Below are 18,200 nucleotides of genomic sequence, written 5' to 3' on the forward strand. Positions count from 1 at the left end.
CTTTGTCAGTGTGGTAATGTGGGCTGAATTTTTGTCCTAGTCCGCCCCTCTCAGCTGTAAATAAACGAATAAACGGCAAAAACACTTTTGAATGACAAAATAAATACGATAACTGTTAATTAACATATATTTTGCACAGTGTGTCTTTTACAATAATCATCTATATTAAATATGTACAATAACCTCTTTACAGTCACACAAAAAAGAGAGCTAATTTAGCCACTTTACAGCATTATCTTCTCATTTATTTAGCAGTCAACAAATGATGAAAACATTCTCTTAGAAAAAAAAAATTAGCCTTGAAATGAATAAACATTTTAAAGTCTTAAAAACTATAATACAATATGCTCAATATATTCATTTGGTTTGTACAAAGAAAAGAAATGACAAAACAATATTTCTATTTTAATCACTGAAAGCAACATAAAGTATCAAGACACAGACACAAAGAACCAGAAAGAAGTTGTATCTCTGATACAATATGTCAGACTTTTTCTACCAGTAAAGTTTATGGACCTTACAGATGTGTTTCTTTTAATCATTCTGTAATGGAGTGAGCTAATTAGAGCAACTCTGCATGATAAAGAACGAACAGCATATGGTCTACGCTTGTGGGTTTTAAATCACAAGAATATCAATTGACAACACAGAAATAAAAACTATTTTAAAAAGATAATGTCCGGCTGCCGTAACACCTGAACCACACAGTACACATTAATTAGCTTACTTTACTGTACTTACAAAAGTGAGTAAACCCGTTACTTTAAACGTGACCTTACAAGTTGACTTTACTCAGAAAAGTGAACCCATTGTTACTTGGAAGTGTTGACTTAACATTCATTCATTCATTTTCCTTTGTCTTAGTCTCCATTTCAGAGGTCGCCATTGTGGAATGAACCACCAACTATTCCAGCATATGTTTTTTGCAGCAGATACCTTCCAGCTGCAACCCAGAATTGGGAAACACACTCGTTCAAACGCTCATACACTATAGACAATTTAGTTGATTCAATTGACCTATAGCGCATGTATTTGGACTGTGGTGTACTCGGAGGAAACCCACACGAATACCGGGAGAACATGCAAACTCCACATAGAAATGCCAACTGGCACAGCTGGGACTTGAACCAGCGACCTTCTTGCTGTGAGGTGACAGTGCTAACCACTGAGCCACCGTGCCACCCTCTTGACTTAATTTCTATAATTATGCACATAGTTCCTTAACTTGAAATGTTAGGTCACCCAGAAATGAAATTATGTCATTATTAATTCCTCGCCCTCATGTCGGTCCAAACTCCTGAAACCTTTTAAAATGGGCTATATGCACAGCTAGTGTTTTTCAGCCAAGGATGAAGTCCTGGTGAAAGCTTTATGTGATGATTTTCAATTTCATAAGGTTCCTTTTACAGCATTGATGTTGTATTGTAATTCAATATAATCAGTTAAATAGACTTATGTATTCATTTAGTTGTTAAAGCGTAAAAAGAGACGAAAGATTGTTTAATCGCAGGCGGTATCATTAGCGGCAGGCTAGCGCAGAAATTCCATTGAAAATACTGGGGTAAAATTACTTCCGGCTTAGTCCTTTTATTAATCTGGGGTCGCTACAGCGGAATGAACCAAAAACTTATCCAGCAAGTTTTTACACAGCAGAAGCCCTTCCAGCCGCAACCCATCTCCCCGGGAAACATCCACACACACATTTACACACTACGGACAATTTAGCCAACTCAATTCACCTGTACCGCATGTCTTTGGACTGCGGGGGAAACCAGAGCACCCGGAGGAAACCCACGTGAAGGCAGGGAGAACATGCAAACTCCACACAGAAACACCAACTGAGCCAAGGTTCAAACCAGCGACCCAGCGACCTTCTTGCTGTGAGGCGACAGCACTACCTACTGCGCCACTGCCTCGCCATTTTAAAGACATGGCAAGAAAAAAAATGTAATTTAATTTAGTGCTTCTTGCTTGGTCTGATACCCACTTTATATTGTATCTCAGCCAGGCAGTGAAGATTGCTGTTTTCTTTAAGAAATCAGATCTACACACTGCAATTTTGTATTAGATGACAATTCACCAGAAGCTCTGGGGCTGGCTGACTGAAATTAAAAGTCTATGTGCATATACCCCATTAAATTAAATCATTTTGATGAAATCTGACGGCTCTCTCATCCTCAACTGACAACAATTTTCCTGGCTAGTTCAAAGTCCAGAAAGATGCCAAAAAGCATTCTTAAAACTGACGATATGACTTCAGGAGTTAAATCTGTATATTTTCAAGCTACGAGAATACTTTTGTGTCCACATTTAACAAACTTTTATTCAACAGTTTCTTCCTCTAATTGTGAGTTAACACCATGTGAGGAATTAGGTATTTGCACTAGTTAATTGCATTAAAAAACAATGCGAGTCGGCAAATAGAAACGAATTAAAGAGGAATTGGCGTTTAGCACAAATTAAATATCATGGATGATGTGTTTGGTGCAAATATGCAGAATTCACATCAGTCATGTCTATCACACAAGTTTAAATAATAGAAATTAGGTTACATTAGTGTTTGTGGATGTGCGCAATATACTGACACTATTGGAAACTGTTGAATAAAGTGTTTTTTTCTGTGTGCACAACTAATCAAGTAAATTAAGTCAACTAATCACTTTAAAAGCAGCAGATTTACTCACTTTTTAAAGTAAATTAAACTAATCTAAGGTTTTGTTCATTAACATTAGCTTCCATCTAAATATGTAAATAAGATTTATGCACAAAACTGAATTATCACATAAAACATTGGTGAATAAAGCACTTTTTTTCATAATTAATGAGTCAAAGACAACAAAATCATCACTTTCAGATAAACTAGTGCCAAATTTAAAATTAAATAAATGAGATTTGCTGTGGGAAGACGCGCCATTGTGTGCCTTTTTCTTTTATAATCAATTACTTGCAACACAGGCTCAGGCTCATTGTGGATACGTGCCCCTGTCTACATTTCTGGAGAGCGCAAATTATGTAGCCAGAGGTACATCTTTAACCTCTCAAGGTGTTTTTTTTTTTACATGCATTTTTTATTTCTCTTTGCTATTTGGGCTCATTGGAACCTAACTAGAATAAAATTGTAAGTATCATCCTTTGATAAGATGTGTTTTTAGAAAAAATGATATCCATATATGTGGATTCGCGGTCCGAATTTACATAGAACACTTTTCCCTGACTGTTTTGTAATGTATATTTAACATAGAATTTTTTTTTAACATGTTTTGACTATCAGAGAGTAAAAACTAATTTTTTCCCCTATTTTGAGCTGGTAAAAATTGTGTTTGGCACATTCCATATGCTAAAAAACAGTTGCAGGATGACTGTAAGTCTGTAACAAAATATAAAACATTAATAATATTTAAAAAAAGCCACTTAAGAGCTAAAATGTGCTTTCCACGTATGTGGCCACTGAGTCCTAGGAGGTTAAAAACCTAACGCTACTGGGCGATATGACGCCACCGACGGCTTCTGTTTATTTTTGAGTTTGATGACAAATTGATGGCTTGCCTCCATATAAATGGCTTTCCTGGTGTTACCAGTGTGCCCAGTATCTCGCCACCTACATCACCAGACTTGTGATGCGGAGCAGAGGGAATCGCAACGATGGGGTTTGAGTCTGGAAAAGAATGATTTCAGAAACCAAGTAAAACAAACTATCACTACAGTATCACTATGATTTGGGTTTAGGTAAGAGATGGGCGGGTCAGTCATTTAGTCGAAAGCAATCTGGCCTGGTCAGCTGAAGTATATACTACACCCTCTGGGGTGTCCACAATGAGCCTGGGTTGATTACTTGCACCTCAGAAGACAAAATGCAATGAGCAAGCCATGGCTTTTGGAGGTGCAAGACCATTCAGGGAGGTAATAATACTGGACCACTTTGATGACAGACTTTGGCTGAGGGATTTTATAATGAGCAAAACAACATTTCACATGTTTTACAATGTGGTTGGTCCATTGGTTAGTCTAATAGTGTCATCTCATCACGCCAATTAAACGATCTGCTAAACAAAATCACATGACTTTTTTTGATGTGCATGTTAGAATTTATTTGGTAAATGTGTTTCCGGGCACATTTATGGGCACATTTTCTAATCGGAATTAAAGTTTATCCAATACTAAGCTTTTTATGCATATATTGGCGTGTTTTTATGTTATATTTCAGAATGTGCATAAAATAGGTGGATGGAAATATAGCTATAGGTACAGAAGCACTCAGATCAGTAGATTGTTTTTGTTTTGGCCAGGAATTTGGAACTTCTCATTTGCTACTGCATTTGTTTCCCAACCCTATTCTTGGCGGCAAACCAACAGTACATCCCTTAACTGACCCATTAACTTCAGATTTTGGAGTTTCTTCTAATGTTCTGATGAGCTGATTTAGGTGTGTTTGATTAGCTAAAGGTTGAAAATGTGCACTGTTGGCGTGCCTTCAAGAACAGGGTTGGGAAACAATGGCCCATGTTACAATGCAAATTGAACCAGTCATGAAAAGTTGATACGTTTCTAGACAATCACAAAATTCCTTTGCAAATTTTTGCTACCATAGTGTCCTGTACACTCCTATCATGTAAAGGTGAAATTATGAATATAAATGTGTCCAATGTATGTAGTGTACAAGAGTCTTTTTTAATGAGGTGTAAAACAATGTTGCGTAACCCTAGCTTAGATTGTCATTATGGCTCACTCAGTAGACCAAAGGCAGTTCACACATGGCAGAATGTGAAGGGACGTTGCCATTTTTCAATACATTGACACGACACAAAACATGGATACACAAGCAGGACCAAACAGACAACATAAATCTAAAGAGATTCCCATCTTGGTTTGATTTCAGTGTCAGCACAGTGTATTCACCCTGAATTATGGTGGAGCGTTGGGACTCCACTGCTGGCTGGCATGTAGGTAGTCATGTTTTCAGGAAGATAAAGTGAAGATTTAGTGACATTTATCCAGGCACCCAGCTCTGTTTGCTGTGGGTCTGCGGCGTGCCTGTAAATCCAAATCCTACGCCCATTCCTTGTGTCAGTGAGGAATCAAAATTGAAATCGATTTCCTCTCCAGAGTCCATAATGTCATGTAGGAGTATAGACTCCATGTCGCAGTCCAGGCTGCTGTAGAATACATCCATATCCAGGTCTGCTGGCAGGCGCTCGTGTTGGTAGAGCTGATGGGGGTGGTGGTGGTAGTTGTGGTAACCTGTCCCTGTCCCCTGAGGCTGGCGGTAGAGTCCGTATGCCAAACTGTGTTCATGTGGATCAGTGTAAACGTAGGAATGTGGTTGTGGATATGGGGTTGTAGCAAGGTGACAAGTGTCTTGAGCGATTCCCTGTACGCCTGCAGGGTTGAGTGCGGTGGAGGCTGGGAGATGCACAGTCACTGGGGGGCTGTATAGATAGGGGGATTTATGCATGTATGACTGCATGTGTCCGTCAGTGGGCTGAGAGTGGACCGATGTAGGCCGATGGTCCTGACTCAAGCTTTGAATGATATTGTGAAAAGGTTTGGAGGAAGTGTTTGGATTGCTGGGATGGAGACCTTGAGAGACCATCATTGAGTGCACCTCGTTCTCTTTCCCATGCATCATTTCCTTGACGAACTGCTGGGGTCCTGTGGTTAACAAATTCTGGATGGTGCTTGCACCTTGCATACTACCCGAGTTGTCCTCAGTAGTTGGTATGGAGGAACGGTGCATGCCTACATCAGGCAGGCCATAAACTGGCTGAGTCTCGCAACTGGAGCCTTGGCTCTTTATGTCACTGACGTAGTGGTAATGAGGGTTTTTATGACATGGGGATTGATGCTGCTTGTAGCCAATTGTTGCTCTGAGATCTGTAGGACAGTGGGATGCAGGGGAGTGGGCACTGGAGGGGCTAGGAAAGAGTCGTGGAGATGCTGAGCAGGATTTCCTCCGTTCTTCAGGCTCTCCCAATTCCCCCTCTCCAAGGATGGGTGACAGATGACCACTAAGTGTTGAAGTGGAAGAGCTGCCAAGTGAATGGAGATCCGTCCATGTGTCGAACTCATCCTTAACCACAATTCTACCTGTTCCAGAGTCTGGAGAGCTACAAAACTCCAGCAGTGTCTCTGTACTCTGCTCTCTTTTCCCAGTTGTCTTCTTACGGTTGGTTCGACCTTTACTCTTTAGTGGCTTGATGCCATTGTCCATGGAGACAGCTCGGCGGCGTTGAGATTTTCCCAGCTTTCCGCCCTCAGGATTCAGCATCCACCAGGAGCTCTTGCCAGTTCCCTCATTCTGCACACGGATGAAACGCGTGTGCAGGGACAGATTGTGTCGGATGGAGTTCTAAAGAGAGAAAATTTAAGGATTTTGGGTTAATTGGTTTCAAAACAAAATATTTAAACAGGCATAACTATTTAAAAAAATATACACGCTACTACTGTATGTAGAGCATAGTGATGGGAAGTTCGGATCATTTTACTGACTCGGTCCTTTGAGTCTGGTTCATCAAGATGAACATATCTTTTTACACTCATTTTGTTCAATTCCTTTAATTTGCCAAAATAACATTAAAATGTTATAAGATGCTTCTGAAGACATCTACAACTAGCCCAAACGTTGATCACACTACAAGTTATAACTAGAATACTACTGTACAATGAAATACAATGAAAATAATCCCTCATTGTTTACCTGGTGTTTTACCTATGATTAGCTCTGCTCACATCGTCTAGCATGTCTTCAAACTTGAGTGGTTCTTTCACCTGACACTGACAGTCTTATTGACCTTATTCTCTGCAGACGAGCGGGCGCTGCCATTTGAATCTTTTTGGCACGAGACTTCCAGTCTCATTCACTTCCATTCATTTTTAGACATTAAAAACTGCTTGTTTCGCTGTTTGATGTTGCAAACTGATATTTCCTTGTTATATTATTCTACTTGGTCTGTATAGTCATGCAAACATTTATTTGTAGAGCAAGTAGTTTGACCGTTTTTTGCCGTTTATTATTCCTTGTCATTTCTCCCATAGGCCAGTGGTTCTCAAAGTGGGGGTCGGGACCCCTTGAGGGGTCGCGGAACAATGAAGGGGGGTCGCCTGGTGATTTCCAAAAATCTACTTATTATTATTAGGCCATAAGAATGACCATATTTTATCCATAACCAACTGAAGAGAAAAAAACTGTCGTTTATAGTTACTATAGTAGCTTATTTACGTGTTCTATTGGATTGCGACCCCTGGGGTAATTACATTATATTAAAGACAATAGCATCAGATGCAGCAGATTGATTTTATAACACCAGGTTAAACTTTATGGCCCATTTACAGCACTCACTCGTTTTAAAAAATTAAACGAAGAATAGACTTTGGTCTATTGGTGTGTGTGTGTGTACGCCATTGCATGCAAGTTTTCTGTATTTATAAAAACCTTAGAGGATATTGGGGGTCTCGAGTCACTGGTATTGTTATTTTTGGGGTCGCTTGCTGAAAAGTTTGGGAACCCCTGCCATAGGCGACTGAAACGGAAGTCTCTATGACAATCGCGAAAACAGGCGCACTTCCGCATTTTAGAATAAGGTCAATATGAGCCAATGCACACAGGCTGAACCACCAAAGATTAGTTCACCTTTTGAGTCTTCGGGTTTTTGAGTCGTTTGCTCATCACGTGACAGCATTTAATGAGATGACTCAAACCTGAGGACTTGAGAAATTAACTGATCAAATCTGTTTCCGGCTCTAAATACATATGATTGGCTTCTGTCTTTCACATGATAAACAAACAACTCAAACTAAGGACTTGAGAGATGAACAGATCAAATCTTTTTTCCGGCTCTACATGCATTTGATTGGCCTCTGTCTTTCGTGATGAACGAACGACTTAAACCCGAAAAAGGACTCGAAAAATGGGACTCGAACGCCCCATAGCATTCGCTTGAAAAAACGAAATGCGGTCATAAGTACATCCGGCTACGTAAATCACAGTCTCCAGAAACGTCTGCGGGGCTACGTTTTCAGAATGAGCTTGGGTTGCATAATTTGAACAGAACATGAAGACAGAGTGGGACATATATTAGCTCCTCCCCTTTTTAAAACACAGCCAATTTTTATTTTATTTTAATACTGTTCTGCCAGTGACAGTGCTTGAGCTCAAAGAGATATAGCAGTAGTTTCAATATGCTTATTTCATGTGGCTACAGTTTTAAAAAACAAAAGTGAGACTGCTGTGGGAAGAAACCCAGAAGTAGAGGACCAGCAATGTAAACATTGCAACAACATACTGTAGACTACAAACCTCCAGCTGTTGCTGTAAGTTCAAAGTGCAGTTGTGGTGTAAATATCACTTTAATATCATTCAGTACAGTTTAATTTAATCACTTAAAAGCATTTTAGGCATAAAAACAAAATCATTCATTCAACATTCAGAATGACTTTTAGACCATCATCTTTATCGTTATCATGCTTATAGTGGGAACGGGCCTCATTGCCAGTGCTAATAGTTCACATATTAGCGGTGTTCTACTCTGACAATGACTTTGATTATTTGTTATGTTATTAATTGGTAGTTAACACATTGCTCAGTAATGAGATGTATTGAATGTTCATTTAGACAACATCAGTACAGCCCAGAGGTAAATCTAAGATATCACGCAGAGGCATTTCACGTCTTGTATAATTTTCTCCCGCCCCACCATTTCCCTGTCCAGTAGGGCTGAGCTGCTGGGAAAGTTAACTGGCATTGACACCATGTCTGCTCCTGTTAGACAAGAGAAGAGAGGCTGCGTCAAAGGCTATAAAGTCACTTTCTGCAGCTCAACTAAAACACTTCCAGGGACTTTTAATTAACCACAGACTCCAGTCAAGTTGATGGTACGCCCTGCCAGGGCAAATAAGCAAAATACATTCTTTTTGCCAAGGTAAAATGTTGCATTACAGAGCCCGTTACTCATTTATTACTGAAAAGTTTTGTTTATTTTGTTTGATTTTTTTATTCTTTTATGATACCTCTTCTGTTTGATTTGATTAAGAGTTTAATATCTCCTTATTCATTATATCCTTCATCTCCCAGTGCTTTTTAACAGCATTCTATATGTTGCTAAACAATGCAAACAGATGCTGAATGGATGCCCTTATAGAAAACAATGTTTACAATTGTGCAAACCACTTCTCTCATGCTGCATTCACAGCAGATGCAGATGAAGTGTCAAGCATGAATGATTTACATGTTACGTCAATGCAAAGACGTGAATAGACATCCTGTGTCGCGATTCGCATGAATGAGGCAGTGAGAATGACGAAATTCACTGGAGTTGGATCATCTGAACTTCAACAAACATTTGGGCTCTGTTAACCAATCAGGAGCTTTCTCTTGTAGGGGTGTGATTATGATGTAGCGCCTGTTGTTAGTGTCCCGAGGGGAAATCCTTTTGCTGACACCGGACAACAGATCATCAAACTGGGCTAGGCTCAGTCGAAAGCACCGCTGAAAGCTTCCATCATCCAGGTACAGTTTCTGGAGGAGTCTCACAGAACTGAAAGGGTCTATTGGGCTCAGAATGTATTCGTGCATGCCACGTTTGGTGTGAACACAGCATTAGGGATACAGCTGCTACTGGAAGTTAACAAGGATTATTTAATAAATTAGCCATTAAATTGTATTTTAATAACCTTTACCCTTGCCACAATGACAAATCTACCCATTTAAGTAATGTGAATTGAAGTACAGTAATTGTATTATTGTAATAATAATATAAATAATTCTCATTAGCTTCCTGCCAGAGCTGTATATCATCTAGATCAGTGGTTCTCAAACTGTGGTACTGTAACGGGGAGACTGACACGGAGGGATCCATTTTGCAGTATTTATTAAGTCACACTTAAACATCAACACCTCGCACGGTTGTGCGAACATACAACATACAACTCAACGATGATTAGCAGATAACAGAGGCAGAGTGATTACCAGGCTTGAGTCAAGGGCAGGCAGCGTGGTTCAGAGTCCGTAATACAGGCTTTAGTCAGGGGCAGGCAGCGAGAATCAGAGTCCGTGTAATCAGGCTTTAGGTCAAGGGCAGGCAGAAGACAGAGCAGAGTCGAGGAACGGGCTGAAGTGGTAAACGGGAGATCAGGCAGGATAGAACGCTCAGAAATGCTGGCCGGGGCTAAACAAGACTTCGCAATGAAGTGTGTGTGTGAGCTGCTTATATGTGGTACGTGGGTCATTAGTGAGATGAAGAACAGGTGTGCTGGGATCTGAGTGAGAAGGATGACGTAATGGTTAGAAGTCCGGAGATGGTGACCTCTGCTGGTCAGCGAGGGGAATGACTGGGACCGAGTCGGTGACAGGTACGTGTTGTCATAGTATTTCCAATAATTTTTTTTTCTTCCGGAGAAAATTTGATTTGTTTTATTCGGCTAGAATAAAAGCAATTTTAATTTTTTAAAAACTATTTTAGGGTAAAAACTATTAGCCCCATAAGCTATAATTTTTTTCAATAGTCTATAGAACAAACCATTGTTTTACAATGATTTGATTAATTACCCTTGCCTAATTAATCCAGTAAAACCTTTAAATCACACTTTAAGTAAAATACCAGTATCTAAAAAATATCTAGTAAAGTATTATACTGTCATCATAGCAAAGAAAAAAGAAATCAGTAATTAAACCAAGAAATTATTTATTGAAAATATTATGTTTAGAAATGTTTCCGTTAAGTCAGAAATCGGGCTAATAATTCTGACTTCAACTGTACATGCATTCTAACCCTCATTTCAAATGCACAAGAAATTGTCAAAAAAACGCCATAGCATATTTGGAAGGGAAGACTAGTTTATAATCCTTTTCACAGTCATTAAACTACAAGTTCTGCATCACTGAAGTATGGTGCACTTTCACTCGGCATCCGTTCCCATGGTGATGGTTGGTTTTGGGGCGCTGCTGAAAATATTTTCTGTGGTCAGTGTTCACATGCAAACCTCAAAACCCTTTTCTGGAACTGATCTTCAATTGCGTCTGCAATATGTTTGTGCGCTTAAATTAATTCCAGGGGAATAAATGTATGATTTAATTACTTAATTACTTAGTTACTTAAGTCCAAGGGTGATATCATTGTAAGATCCTTTCTGGAAAATTCTCATTTTATTTTTTGCTTGGGGGATAAAAACACACACCCTTGGGAAAGCCAAGAAGCACAGGATAAAGCAGTAATGTCCAGTCCTGCTCCTCTAGGGAAGAGTTTAAATTCAAAACAAACATTTAGGACAAACTTTCAAGTGTTTTGAAAAATATTCTGAGTTAAATGTTGCAGGATTTGACTCTTTTCTCACTTCACATAATAGTAAAAATGACCTTCTCCTAACACATCCTATAATTAGTCAGTTACTATGCATTCTACATGAGTTTTTTTACACGATGTACTCACTGAATCATGCGTTTTTGACTTGCTTGCTCTAGATTCTGTTGAAAATGGACAAACTCAAAAGGTTTCTCAAACCTTTTCTGGGTTTTAGAGGTTTAAAGGTTTCTAAACCCTGTTTACGCTTTTATTTTGTGTCATTCATTTCTGATGTGACTAATGAAATTCGATAATACAAATTAAATAAAGACGAAACATTGATGAATTATGGCATATTTGAAGAGCGATAGCTAATACCAAATCATTTCCCATCTTATATCTTGCAAACAAATGTATATTAGGTTAAGAATTGTTTAAATCGTCAGTCCCAATTCCTATTTTTGTGCATATTTGACTGGAATCTGATCACATTTAACAAGAGCCCCATCACACTTGGCGCAATGTATCCTTATGAATCCTGAATCAAAACTGCTGTGATTCATGTGTTGCCATTGCAGGTCACCAGAGATCACTCCCTGTATCCTTCTGAACCACAAATCCCACCCTATTCTGCATTCACACACCAGTTTCAAGTTCAGGACATTATCATTAATTACTTGGATTATATATACACCATTCACACATTTGTTGCTGAGTCTTGTCTAGTTGTTGCTGTCATAACCAAGCGGTTTCTATTGTTTTAGCCTTGCTTGTGTTTTTGACCCGTTGCACTGATTCTTTCATTTTGTTTGTTTGCCGCCTGTCTCCACCCTTTTGCCTGTTTAATGGATTATGCTTTAGATCAGTGGTAACCAAACTTGTTCCTGGAGGGCCGGTGTCCTGCAGATTTTAGCTCCAATTCTAATCAAACACACCTGAACAAGCTAATCAAGCTCTTACAAGGTATTCTTGAATCATCCAGGCAGGTGTGTTGAGGCAAGTTGGAGCTAAACCTTGCAGGGACACCGGCCCTCCAGGACCGAGATCGGTGTCCCCTGCTTTAGATTATCTGTGTATAACCATCTACTTGTGAAACTGTGCATGGATGGATTTGCTCTTCAGTGTTTGGACTTTCAGCAGTAAAGATTAAACCACACTGAACTTAACTAAACGAAACTTCAACTCTGAAAACTGGACTGACACAGTTCCAATTTACTAAAACTTCTATGTTAATTGTTATAGAAATAAGGATTAATTAAATAACAAGCTGTTTTTAATGTCTAAAAATCAATGGAAATGAATGAGATTGATAGTCTTGAGCCAAAAGGATTCCAATGGCTGCGCCTGCTCGTTTATGAAGAATAAGGTAAGTAAACAATGAGAGCAGGCTGGAATGTTTCAGAATGGTCGATTCCCCACATGTTCTTCCTCAGTTTTGTAGGAAATAAGAGAGATGGTTGATGCTAAAATGTAAAAAAAAATCTCTTTCTCCCCTCTCTCTCTGTGTTAAATGGGTTTCCATAGCCAGGACAGCTGGAGCTCTTTTCTTTGCTCTTAATTGCTGATGAATCTCTGTTTCTGCTCCTCCTTTTTTTTGCTCCAGGGAACGTGTCCCAGAGGTGCCGATACTTATGAGCCCCACCATGAGACTCTGCCATCCTGACACCATTTGCTACCCATCTGTCTGCTCCTGCCACACCTGGTCCCGTGTTTACAGGGCTGATCCCTTGATACTGCAGACCTCACTGACCTGCTCACTAGCCTTTTCAACCATTACAGAAACACAAGTGACTCAGCTGTACCGTCTTCTTATTTCAGATGTGAAGTGTGGTTTTGAACTTTAGACTCTGAACTCAATAACACCTCCACTCTGCTTCGCTTTAAATATTTAATCTTCTAGGCTGATCTGATGGGGCCTGGTGTAGACTGTTAGTCTAGACATACGATCAGGGTAAAAATGTTTTGCTAGCTAAAACATAAGGGAATTAATCTGAAGATAAACATAAATGTAAATAAAGCTCACACACAAATATATGAAGTGATTATTTTCCTGTATAAAAAATTAATAAACCCATTGTCCATTGACTGGTATGGTACGGTACAGGTCGGTACGGATCACTTTTATCAGGCTCGCGTTTCAACTGCAAAAAGGGTACCAGCGATCTCTCACAAAACAGATGCTTTATACACATAAATACTTGTGTATAAATGTTAATCACTAACCTTTCTATGAACATGATTTGATTATAACTGCAGATCAATGACAGTGCAAAATAACCTACTGTAATGTCTGCTAATATATAAACTAAATAAATAAATGCATCATCAACACATCCAGACCTTACAGTCTTCGATATGCTACCAATTACAGAATAACTACCCTTACAGTCTCCGATATGTTGCCAATTACAGAAGTACTACACACAGTATACATTTAGTCCTTATTTGGGTTCAAAAGCAACAGTCAACATACAGCCTACACTCAGTGCAAACCTCTTTAATTTTCTTTAATTTTCAGCAGCACATGTAACCTCTTGTTAGAAAGTAATTCCATCATTCAGAGTTCATAATAGTCCAAAAGGTGATGATAATAATAAACATGGCAGTTTGTTCATGGTTTAGATTGCTGAAACAATCATTTGCTCCTTTGTTTTTTCCAGCTTCTCCTTTGTTTTTTCGCGAGTCACTCTCTCGTTTGTCTGTTTCTGAAAGGATTGGATGTCAGATGCACTTTAATAATCATGCGCACGTTATTACCATGTAGATATAGACGCAAAAAAATGTGCGGCGAGCGATTGTGAGCTCCTAGGACATAGTGAAACTGATCGCACTTTTAGACTAGAGATCTCCACGGGACAACATTTTTAATCCCGCTCCCGTGTACTCCTGTCAGGTTTTAGTCCGAAACCGACCGCTGCCGCTTATATTCAGCATTTGTTGTCCTGCTGTCCGACCCGCACCGTTTTCTACCCGCCGCGACCGATTTATTCCCGCGCCAAAAGAAATCTGGTCAGGTCTGCAGGGCTGCAGACCTCTACTTTAGACGGCCTCATAAAGAACAAAAGGACAACAGGTCCAGTATCTTCTTGGCTTTGTGGCTGTTCATCAAGATGACGACAGGTTTGTTTGAGCTCGGGTCAACCAAGGCTCATTATTATATATTACGATGTAATGTTGAAAGGGTACCCAAAAAGTGGTACGGTACGATTCGCTTTTAGGTACCTTTCAACAGTGGAAATGGCCATAAAAGCGTACCGAACCATACTCAGTGCAAATGGGCAATTATAAGCGTCAGGTTGACTTCAGTTTAAAATGAGTAAACATCTTTGTAACTTTTAACTATTAAGTTGACTTAACTTTTTTTTTTTTTTTACAATTTTGCTAATGGTTCATTTGTTTTACTCACTTTATAAAAGTAAATTCAACTTATTTTTGTTTATTTATTTTATTTTATATACATATTTGCTTAGCAAAGATTAATTGCATCGAAAATGAAAGGTTGTTTTGACATAATATATTTGTTTAATGTGTTGATTCATTCATTCACACATTTTTTTTTTTTTGGCTCAGTCCCTTTATTAATCCGGGGTCGCCACAGCGGAATGAACCGCTGTGTTTAATAAGTAAATATGTGTTAAATACGTTAATGCTACGATTTCAGTATTCAAAAGTATTAAGTATTTGTAAAGTTGCTGCTACTGCTGTGGGATTAATCTTTGCCCAGTACTAATATATACAGTGAGTAAAATAATTATTGAACCAAAGTTGCTGTTGTTTTACAATAAAACAATTCAAATCAAATCACTTTTATTGTCACATCATCAGCAGCACGTGTGCTATGATGAGTGAAAAGCTTAGATTTAATTCACAAGGAAAACAAATCTAATTAGTTTCAACGTTAAGTTATGTGGAATAAACTCAACGAAATGTATGAACACCCATGCTTGTCTTTTTTATTTCCTTAAATTATTCAAAAATTTCAAGTGAATTATTTCCAATTTGTTGTTGATTTCAGAGTCAGACAAGAGAAAACAACAGCACGTTACCAACATGAATACACTGGAGAATCGAGTAGGAGAACTGGTACAGATATATCCGCACCTGTACTGCTCGCTGAGAAACTTTGAAAGCATCAAGCTAAGTCTGATAAACTTCTAAGCGTTGATCCATGGAATGGAGAATGCTGGAGAGTCACTGTTAATCTCTCACAGCCGCCATTGTTGTTGTGTTAGGGGTCCACTAGAGTGGCGTGACACATTTCAGGTCTGAAAACAGCATACCGTCCCTCAGCCTTTATTGAAATTATTTTTGTCCTCAAACAAAGAATAAAAAAGGCATTTGTTTGCCTTAATAGCCTACTCTTGTTGCTAGTAGATGTTGCAGCACAGTCACTATGATGCCTAAAGTGATCCGTCCAACTATAGAGTATCCATTTTAATAGGTCTATAAAAAGTATACAGTGTCTCTGTCATGAAAGACACTAATAAACTAGTGTGGTTAAAGATCTGGTGCCGAACGCATACAAAATAACCAAATAAATTCTACAAACCTTGTAAAAATGCATGAAAGACTAATAATATTACCAGACTTAAGAGAAGAAATGTGCTCAGTCCAGAGCCTGCCGAAGGGCTAATGAAAGTGGTGGGTGATTCTTGGCTTGCTGTGTGTTAATTGCCACGAGCAGCCTGTGTTTCCCGCAGGATCTGTGGGTGTGGGTGCTAGTCAGCGTGGGTTAGGTGGTTATAAATAGCGTCTCCATATTAGCTGAGCATCTGAGGAGCAGACAGGAGATCGGAAAAATCCAGAATCCTCTGCCAATTTGGCTCAGCCTCATGGATGCAGCCTGGGATCCCCCTGTCCGTAATCCACCCAAAATCAGCTCAAAATAAAACACGTCACAGCCATGTCACCGGGATATCTCCTTCCACTCTATTGAAGGACACAAGTAACAGATAAACCAGTGCAGATTGTTTGTATCCTCCTTGCATAATCTCATTCACAGCAATAAGAAACCTCATTCGCTTCACTGTAAAGGTCAGTGCTCTTCTAATCACAATTTAACACACATAATTGTCCATTTCATTCTGTAAAATTAAATAAGTGATCTGTGTGTGTGTGTGTGTGTTTAACAATGAAAGACTCTTATTTAGTATTGTTATTTGGACTACATTCTAACTGTAACGTTTTGAATGTTGTACACATATATAAAGTACAGCATCATGTTCTCTCAAAAGATCACTTCACTCAAAAATGAAAATCACCTCATCACTTATTCTTCCTTGTGTGGTTTTAAACTGTTTTGGGATTCTTTCTGTTGAACGCAAAAGAAGATATTTAGAAAAATGCAACTTGCTATCACCCATCAATTTGCATAATACAAAAAAAAAAAAGAAAATCAATGGTGCCAGTTATCAGCATTCTTCAAAATATCTTCTTTTGTGTTCAACATCTCACACAAGAAAATTATGACAAAATGTCAATTTTGATGAACTATCCCTTTAAAAATGTAAGTAGTCGTACTTAAAGTGTACTGGCAGCAAATAAACATTTACTGAGTGTCACTTAATTTTGATAGTCCTATTAAACATTCTACTGAGTAGTAGTCTACTGATTAGAACATTAGTATTATTTCCAGGCCCGTGCAGAGACCGTCCAAAGGGCATGTGCAGGATTAATTTTTTGAAGAGTGGGGGGGGGGGGGGGGGGTTGTTGCGCGCGTACTGAAGAGCGGTGTTGTCGCGCGCGGACTGAAGAGCGGTGTTATCGCGCGCGTACTGATCAGCTGTGTTGTCGCGCGCGTACTCAAGAGCGGTGTTGTTGCGCGCCTACTAAAGGGCGGGACCGAGGGTGTGCCGCGTCCCGGGGGCACTTTTGATCATTTTGGAAGGGCACTTTCTATCCAAGACTAAAAAGGGCATGTGCACTGCACAGGTTGGGCCCTATGTGTGCACGTGCCTGATTATGTCTGCTAGTGGTGTGAACCTAGACTGGTCTCACGGTTCAGTTCGGTTACGATTATCTTGGTGCATCATAGTGCATTGATGATGCTTTCCATACATAAATCCTTTTTTTTTTTTTTTTTTGCAAAACAAGAATGTTTTTAATTAAAACCTATAAATATATTCATATTTATGTATTTGTTGTCCTTTAATACAGCAGTCAGATATATGAACTTTACCTTTAATTTTACCTGCTCAAGAAAAACACTCTTTCTGAATGTGTCAAACAAAACTCCAATACATGCACAGAAGACAACACGAGCATTTAAAGCAAATAAACTCATGTCAATTTTATCCCGCTTGCTTTTTAAGCGCTGTCAGGCGAGGTCTTACACCCCCAGGCCCGTGCAGAGACCGTCCAAAGGGCATGTACAGGACTAATTTGGGGGGGTGGGGGGGGGGGGGGTTGCGGGGGGGGTTAGGGTTAGGATCTGCAGAGTGGATGCGCGCGTACTGAAGAGCGGTGTTATCGCGCGCGTACTGATCAGCTGTGTTGTTGCGCGCGTACTCAAGAGCGGTGTTGTCGCGCGCCTACTGAAGGGCGGGACCGAAGGTGTGCCGCGTCGCGGGGGCACTTTTGATCATTTTGGAAGGGCACTTTCTATCCAAGACTAAAAAGGGCATGTGCACTGCACAGGTTGAGCCCTATGTGTGCACGTGCCTGTACACCCCTATGATTGGTCATTGTCTTCACCAGCTACACAGAAACTGCTGCGATTGGCTTTAGAAATGAAAGTGCTGTTCACCGATGAGTGACGTGGGAAGAACAGCCGTGGTTACAATCTGTATGCGCACAATACGCAATTATCACAGGTAATCCATAATAAACACAGTGAAAAAAAAATCTCACCACAGGCACGCTTGTTTTTGGATCCACAAATATCGCTTTAACAGCCGAGAGTAGAGGAAAAGTTACCTCACAAATGTG

At 39.5% G+C, this 18,200-nt stretch overlaps 1 protein-coding gene across 1 annotated transcript in view; it reads right to left on the minus strand.

Moving 5' to 3' along the window:
* Positions 1–223: 223 nt before the first annotated feature.
* The window catches only part of foxo6a (forkhead box O6 a), a 51,557-nt gene continuing 33,580 nt past the window's right edge, over positions 224–18,200 (minus strand). The window contains exon 2 of the mRNA XM_684949.7: positions 224–6,346. Coding sequence (XP_690041.2) covers positions 4,988–6,346 — 1,359 coding nt within the window. The 3' untranslated portion in view covers positions 224–4,987. The remainder of the gene's footprint in view (positions 6,347–18,200) is intronic.

Source organism: Danio rerio, chromosome 16 (genome assembly GCF_049306965.1).
Source record: "Danio rerio strain Tuebingen ecotype United States chromosome 16, GRCz12tu, whole genome shotgun sequence".
Lineage (NCBI taxonomy): Eukaryota > Metazoa > Chordata > Actinopteri > Cypriniformes > Danionidae > Danio > Danio rerio.